Below are 8,672 nucleotides of genomic sequence, written 5' to 3' on the forward strand. Positions count from 1 at the left end.
CAGGAAAGACACGATTCAAACAGTACATTTGTGAATGCTTTGATGAATGAATGACCAAATAGTCGATTGTTAGCGATGGTGGAAGATAGTTATTCTGGGATTTAGTCACAAATATGGAAAGGAAAAATAACTGTCAACTGCTATAAGTCAGACTTTAACTTGGTAACTAATAGCTAATAACTATGGTTTTCATGAGACATCAGTTAGCCAGAGTGCACTTTGCTGTTAGCAGGAGTTAGCCATAAATCATTAAAAAGCCATAAATCATTCTAGACTTCACACCTTGATTGACAGAAGCAGTATTCTTATATGCTCTGTAGCTAATATGGAAATAGCAATTGCTACCCAATTACAACAGCTTCAGATCAGAAGTGAGCCTGGTAGGCCAGCAGATACCCATCGTTGAACATATAGATCTGCTTGTTGGTGGGGTTGTAGCTCAGACTAGCCACTCCTCTGGCTACCTTCTCCCGTGGGGGTCTAGTGAGTTGTCCTCTCTGCCTGTTGCTGTGTCAAAGGCATAGAACACCTCCTCATAGTATTCATTTACATATCGAGTAGCATACAGCACACCACACACTATGAAAGCATTGCTAACCGCCTTCTTAAATAGCCTTGTCTCCCAAGTCTGTGAGACATTGAGCATCTCAGCCTCACTGTCCCAAATTAGCCGACTCACCACTAGATTACCATGGTTACCAACAGTGGTATAGAGGGCCCATAGTCCTGTTTCATCTGCCTCCACGTCGATATCACTATAGGGACGGCAGTCATAATAACAATACTGGAACTTGTTGTTGAAACCGACTTCAGTGCCTGGAAGAGTCACCCGTTTGACAATGTTGGTGTTGAGGTCATAGCGGCAGACATCTGGAGAGCGGTAGCAGTGATAGTAGAGCGCTTCACCATAGAGGACAGCACTGGGACCCTCGATGGCACTGGCAGCAGTGTAGGATGGAGCAAAGGTAAAGTCCTTGTGGTTGACTGAGGCCATGAAGTCTTCATAGGTTTGGTATACACGCACAGTGTTCCCCCAGGCATGATTGTTGAACAGACCTTGAACCCAGTAGCTGGACTTCTGCCCCTCGCTGTTCATCTGGGCTTGTTTGCCCCATGAGCCAGAGATGTAGGTCTTACCATAGGGGCTGACCTTAGTCACGATAGGTTCACTGATGTTGCGGATCAGGCCCTTGAGGCAGTACCCTTCCTGACCTGGAAACAGAAAAGCATTTGAAAATCAGGTGATCTACAATACAGTCTAGAGTATTACTGTCTTAAGGTCTTTCTGCCCAAGGGCACAGTTGTGGTTTGAGAAGTTTGGTAATACTTTAAAATATGATACACAAAAATGTCCATAGTTAGCAGGGAGTGAATGTTGAACAAATGAGCAATGAGTGACCATATAACCCTATACTTGAAATGCGTACTGTAATGTTACCAAAAGCTTAAATAGATATGTGTAAAATATGTCATTGGTAATTAATAATAAAGTAACCGATTAGGTGGAAATGTGTTTAATAATATACAGTATATTTGCACAATTTCCACAGAATACTGTGCTTCAGTGCCTTGTCTTTGATTTTCAATCATCTTGAAAGAAGAATTTTAAGTGTATTTTAACCAAAACACAGGTGGAAGTTATTTTTTCACAATGAGCCTTCCCTGTAGCGTGTTTAGCAACTCCTCTCTGATCTGTATTTTAGGGGGGAAAAGAGATTATTTTGCCTGAATGACCACATTGTCAGGATTCCCCCCAGAAACATGGACTCAAATGCAGAATCAACAGGCATTGAAAGGGGAAAAGAGTTTTATTAGTGAATTACAGATGGGGGCAGAGCTGCAAACATGAAAGATGGCTGTTGTGTGCAAGTAAGACTAGCCCCTTACATGCTGCCTTTTGGAAGCGAGATCAGTACGCCTTTATTCCATCTTGTTTTCTATGTTTAAGGCGCAAAGCCAGAATGGTGGCCCATTCTCGTTCCACCTCCGGACCGCCTTGGGAAGTAGTACCAGAAGCAAAAAAGAGGGGAGATGTGCTCTGTGTAGAAAGGGTGAGCTGGAAGTCTGGAACTAAGTGCTACATTTTGATGATCTAATACAGTATGTGCACAACACTATCACCGGCGTCTCAAGTCTGCACTTCTCTGCCTCAAACTGTTCTCGGCTTCTCTCTGACTTACAGTTCAGAGCATTCCTGAAGTCATAAGTGCAATGATTGCAGTTATTACTCATGACATTCAGACATATAGCAAGAAACACCTGTCCGTTGAACAGATGGCTGAACAAACACTGCAGCTCGGCAAGTGGCAAGCTGCTAGGCAGCCTGAGAGTCAGGGTCAGGCAGGGTATAGATCAGATTGCAGGTAGGCAGGGGTCAGGTCTAGAGAACAGGCAACAGAAAATGGCAGGATGACACTTCATGCAGCCAAAGTGGCACTTGTGGATCCGGGCAGACAGGTAACAGGTTTGGTGACAAAGATTAAACAGTCAGAATGCAGGTCCAGTGATAAGTGATGACAGGAATGTACAGTGCTGAATGATAAACAGGCAGCTGAAGACAAGAAACAAGGCAGTATACTGTATGTAGGGGGAGACAAGCACGAGGTGATTTGAATCATCCAGGTGATCTGAATCCGACACTGACTGACATCAGTGAAGCTGGGGAGAGTGAAATTGTGAAAACCAGGAAGTTCCTTTCAAAATAAAAGTCTCCAGCAGGAAATCGGTGGCAGAACATGACATTTGTCCAGATGGGATGAAGAACCATGCTGATGGAGCATTTTTTCTTATTGTTAGGGTACAAAAGTATTTTCTTACATTTGACCACATTTAAAGATATTTTGATAACAAATATCTACAGAAACATGATTATAATATATAGATTTAAAGTTGTATCAAAGGCTTCTTCCTGTTTTCTTGACTTAAGCTTCAAATGGCATGTTTGCTTGATGAGCACCATCACCTTTCCTTTTCTTACCCGCCAAAGATCTGTTCATTTTATAATATACATGTGCTAATTGAGTAAGTCTTGCTAAACTGAATCTTAGAGTTGATACCATCAAGGTGTGCAAGATTCTTACAATAAGACACTGTTCTGAGAACCAATGTCTCGTCTGTCTCTAAGAGTTAAGACACTCGTTGACATAATACATTCTCTAGCCCCTTACCCTGATCTAACCTGGAACCTCATAGTGCTGAAATGTCATCTCTCTCTCTCTCTCTCTCGCACACACACGCACTTACCTCTAAAGTCTTTGGGGATTGACTTGCATGACTCAGCACTGTTCTTCAGGTAGCGCAGTTTCTCTTTGACAGTCTTCATGTTAATTGTGTCTGATGCTTTCATCTTGTCTACATCTCTACGCAATTTACCCACCTAACACAAACACATTTTATACAGATAAGTACCATCTATACATACAGTATGTACTCAGTTATGTTCTAGATTGTCATATTTATTCTATAATAATATTTGATGACAAAATTTCAGTTAGACCTTCTGACCTTTTTGTTTTAGCCTGATAACGACACTGTGATCTAAAATAATGTAGCACTTATTATTAATGTAGCAGTTATTACCTCCGCAAAGGAGAGGGTTAAGTTTTTGCCTGCATTTGTTGGTTTGTTTGATTGTTAACCTCAAAACTCAAAAAGTAATGATTGATGATTTTTTTTTTTTTTTTTTTTGGAGAGGTAGGGTATGGCCCACTGAACAATTGATTAGATTTTGTTGCTGATCCATATCAGAATTTGGATACAAGAATTTAAAAAAAAAAATCACCATCGTGACTGCTGGAATGGCTGCTGAATGCACGTCAGCCCCATCGTGTCCAAAGTGCATGGCTATGCTACTGAGTACTTTGACCACATATGGAGACAATCTCCTGGACTAGTGACAGCTGCACATTCATTGTCAATGGAAACCGGGTGCTGTTGCTCAGTACATGCTGTTGTGCAAGACAGGGACTGAAGGAGTCCAGCAAGTCAAAGGCCCAGAGCTGGGGAAAGATCTATTCTGTGTAGCAACAGCTGGACAAGAACCTGATGGCAGACATTTGGAGCCAGGCTCAAAAGTGTTATCATTTTCATCTGTAGGACTGGCATTATGCCATTTTATAAAGCTTTGACACTTTCAGGCAACAAAGTAACCATGTAGATTGAGAATATGTGCTTAGTTTATTCAAGTAATGCAAATTTGAAAATTTGTTTTACCAAATGACAACAGAGTCTGTGGGCAAAGACACCGGTGTTCCAACTGCACATTATAGCTTCTTTTCCACGGTCAGAACCTAATGAGCAGTACAACTTGTGCTTCCCTTAACCATCACCCAGCATAACCTTACAGGTTGACATGGAATGCCCTGCTTTGCATTTCCACTGTATTTTTCATTGTCAGTCTCTTCACTGCTTTGCCCATGGTCCATTCACTGATGTCCCTGTTCTACCCCAAAACCAGCGAGTGAATAACTTTCAAACTAATAATGATATCAGCACCATCTGGTAGGCTAATGGTTAAGGTGCAACACTCTTGCCGCTGTGCCCCGGGTTCGAAACAGGGTTGCATCAAATGAAGGTGTAGAACCATCTCAGGGATGATCAGAAGGAATGGACAGCACCTAAGTTAAATATATGAGTGTCACAGCAAAGGGTCTGAATACTTATGACCATGTGATATTTCAGTTTTTCTTTTTTAATAAATCTGCAAAAATGTCAAAAATTCTGTGTTTTTCTGTCAATATGGGGTGCTGTGTGTACATTAATGAGGAAAAAAATGAACTTAAATGATTGTAGCATATGGCTGCAATATAACAAAGAGTGAAAAATTTAAGGGGGTCTGAATACTTTCCGTACCCACTGTACAGTGCCTTGCGAAAGTATTCGGCCCCCTTGAACTTTGCGACCTTTTGCCACATTTCAGGCTTCAAACATAAAGATATAAAACTGTAATTTTTTGTGAAGAATCAACAACAAGTGGGACACAATCATGAAGTGGAACGAAATTTATTGGATATTTCAAACTTTTTTAACAAATAAAAAACTGAAAAATTGGGCGCTTCTTTTCCACGGTCAGAACCTAATGAGCAGTACACCTTGTGCTTCCCTTAACCATCACCCAGCATAACCTTACAGGTTGACATGGAATGCCCTGCTTTGCATTTCCACTGTATTTTTCATTGTCAGTCTCTTCACTGCTTTGCCCATGGTCCATTCACTGATGTCCCTGTTCTACCCCAAAACCAGCGAGTGAATAACTTTCAAACTAATAATGATATCAGCACCATCTGGTAGGCTAATGGTTAAGGTGCAACACTCTTGCCGCTGTGCCCCGGGTTCGAAACAGGGTTGCATCAAATGAAGGTGTAGAACCATCTCAGGGATGATCAGAAGGAATGGACAGCACCTAAGTTAAATATATGAGTGTCACAGCAAAGGGTCTGAATACTTATGACCATGTGATATTTCAGTTTTTCTTTTTTAATAAATCTGCAAAAATGTCAAAAATTCTGTGTTTTTCTGTCAATATGGGGTGCATTAATGAGGAAAAAATGAACTTAAATGATTTTAGCATATGGCTGCAATATAACAAAGAGTGAAAAATTTAAGGGGGTCTGAATACTTTCTGTACCCGCTGTACACTGGTAAGCACCTTCAGATCACAGGCAAATAACGGCTGATTAAAGAAAATTTCATAAAGAAAAATGGGGGGAAATGTACATGTATGATGATCTATATTAAAAGTAGGAAAAAATTTTTAGCAAATGTGATAAAATCTATGTGGTACAAAAACAGTAACTACTGTAAGTTAATACCTGTAGGAAATAGCAAAAAATACTTTGCAAAACAGATTAACTGTACACAACCATGATAATTTATGTATTGCTGGCCACATTTCCTGTGTACCCCAGCCTCATCTGTGCCATGTGGTTTTTTCCAAGGCTGGGGAAATAGTCCGTAAAAGGAGAAACTGCTTGTGTCCAAAAACTGTGGACATACTGTTATTTCTCAATAAAAACTCATAAACAGTTACACAAGCACATCCACTGCTCTATTCTTCAAGCACACCCTCTTTATCCACATACCCATGAACCTCTTTACCAATGAACCCCAAAACAAACTTTGCCAAAGTCCATAATATAATCTGTATTTGCACCAGTCCCATGTGAAAATGACACCTGTCTGAATTTGTAGAGCACATCTCATGAATGTAGCACCACCATTTAAATGTTTCATAACACAAAATATAAGCGAAGAGCATATAAGGCTACACTCAAATGTGCCAAATAAGAAACATGGTCTTCAACATGAGTCCAGGCTTATTTCATATTTTATTGTGTCAGCTTGAAACCATACAACCATGTTGTGTAGTCGAACAGGAATGTGCATGGGGAATCAAATCCCAAACAAACAATCTATGAACCAATAAGTGATACATCTCAGTTGCACTTCATTGACCACTGAATGTCCTACTCGAGCACTGTCATTGAAGCCTCAAGTAAAGAACCATTTTTTGAATACTGTGTCGAAGCTTCAACAAAGCCTCGATCAGGCTTTGTTGGTGAATCTTCTTCAACCTATTTCTGGCTGTTGCCCCTGGCAGTTGAAAATAAAAATGTATTTGGTGTTTGCTAGCAGAAATGATATACATGTTTATCTGTATATAGCGCAGGGGAGGTCCGATGCCATGTGTGAACACATACTCTTTTAGCTGGCCACTTGTGTTCAGATTTCCCAGGACGCATGTTAATGCCAGGTCTGAACAGGGCCTATGTGAACAACCCAGGCTAATGTCTGTTTCACAAAGATATTGTTACCTGACGAGATTGTCTGAAAATGAGCGTCTTGAAATGAAATTCTCAAATTTCAAAGTCCAAAAGCTGATTCTGATTCTAACTAGAGAGATGCATTTCCTGTTGTAAATGCATGTGAATGCTCATAAGCTGAAAGATTGTCATGAAAATGTCCAAAATCAATTGCTGAAACAGCTGAAAGATGAGAAGAAATGGCTTAAGTTCTTTGTTGAATAATCTGAAGGATGAGATGCAATAAAGTAGGAATGGCCTTGAAGAGTTGAACATTTTGATACCTGAATGGCTTTTCTAGCTGAAAGAATGCTGAACTTATTAAGATGTGAAAATAGTCCAACTGGACCCCACAGAGGAGGTAAAACAAGTAGGTGTGAACATGTGTGCGAGAGAGGGGGAGAGAGACAGAGAGAGGAGTTATGTATGGGCATGTCCCAATTGCGCTGCATTTTATGAACCACCAGATGGCTCTCCAAGACTGTGTCATTGACTCAGCACTTTGAGCTCCCATTGACTTGTATTGCAAAATATAAAGCTGAATCAATTAAAAAGTATAAATGTTATAAAAAAGTTGAGTACAAGCAGGGGATGTCCCTGAAGAGTTGAACAGATGAAGACCTCAATGGCCTGTATAGCTGAAAGTATGCTGGACTTATAAAGTGCCAAAAAAGGGTGGAAGATGCTTTACAGCATCCACACAATAATAATAATAATAAAAGAACAGGAGAGCATAGTGTGGATGCTTTACAGCATCTAAACAAAAATTATCTTTTTCACTCTGCTCAAGATTATTTTAGTTGATTTAATGCATCCTGACTAATCACAGAAAACTTTAAAAAAAAATCTGCAGATTCCATATTGGCCTGTTAATAAACAATTTGAAAAATACCATAAATCTACAATGATTTGAACAAGCAAGAGGATGAGCAGACTGGGGCTGGGGAATCTCTACGGGAACTGTCATCAACTGATCAAATGGAGAAAGCTGGCTTATGTGCTGGCTTGCTGATTACCTATATGGGAAACAGGGCATTGACTGAGCAGCAGTGTCAAAATGCTGTACCAAAGTAAAAGCTTGTGACAAAGCACAGGGAATCATTATACAAATCAATACTTTTTTTTGAGTTGCTGTTCTTCCATAGCTAATGCTTTTCCCTATGAGGAATGTTTGGGTTGTTTAATGAAAACAAAATGCTAAAAACCAAGCAAAAATGTGACATAGCACAGTTAGTGCCTTTAAATAACAGGCAATACACGGTAAAAAAAAGCTCTGCATTCACTCAGTTCATATCAGTTCCACTAAAGAGTCTCCAGCCAGCGTGTCTGCTAGCTCATCCTCTGCTTCTTGGTTTCCTGTCTGTTACCTACCTGTTTCTGCCATTGACCCGCATTTCTGAGCCTCATGCATGAACTGTGTTTGTCACCAATCTCATCAGTTACCCACTCCCAGCCTGGTCTGGGAGTGGGTAACTGATATATGCTTACCTGGCTTTAAACTGTTTCCCCATCTCCGTCTGCTCCTAATGGGGGTGGGGGTTCAATGCTTAAGTCACCATTCTTGGCTTTCATTAAATGACAATATTTACCCACAATATTCTAGTGTTTTTACATGTTTTTAGGCACCCCAGCTGCCAGATGTTCTGTTTTTTTAATACAACCTGTCACGATTCGGTTCCACTGTTTTCTGTCAGGCTTTTATTTTGATTCTACTTCCTGTTTTGTTTCACCATAGCTTAGGTCTTTTTACTTTCTTCCTTACTCAGATTAGTTTCACCTGCTCCTTATTATCCTGCACCTGTGTTCACCTCTATTTAGGCAGCGTCCTCCCACAAGGACGCTGCCAGATTGTTCTAGACCCCAGCTCTGACT

The 8,672-nt window shown here is 40.4% G+C and overlaps 1 protein-coding gene across 1 annotated transcript in view; it reads right to left on the reverse strand.

The window, feature by feature from the left end:
* Positions 1-460: 460 nt before the first annotated feature.
* The window catches only part of LOC109952271 (olfactomedin-like), a 10,883-nt gene continuing 2,671 nt past the window's right edge, over positions 461-8,672 (reverse strand). Inside the window, exons 4-5 of the mRNA XM_020587259.1 lie at positions 3,244-3,376; positions 461-1,212 (exon numbers count right to left, since the gene is read on the reverse strand). Of these exons, the coding sequence (XP_020442915.1) occupies positions 461-1,212; positions 3,244-3,376 (885 nt within the window). The remainder of the gene's footprint in view (positions 1,213-3,243; positions 3,377-8,672) is intronic.

The sequence above is a fragment of the Monopterus albus genome, unplaced genomic scaffold (genome assembly GCF_001952655.1).
Source record: "Monopterus albus unplaced genomic scaffold, M_albus_1.0 scaffold447.1, whole genome shotgun sequence".
Lineage (NCBI taxonomy): Eukaryota > Metazoa > Chordata > Actinopteri > Synbranchiformes > Synbranchidae > Monopterus > Monopterus albus.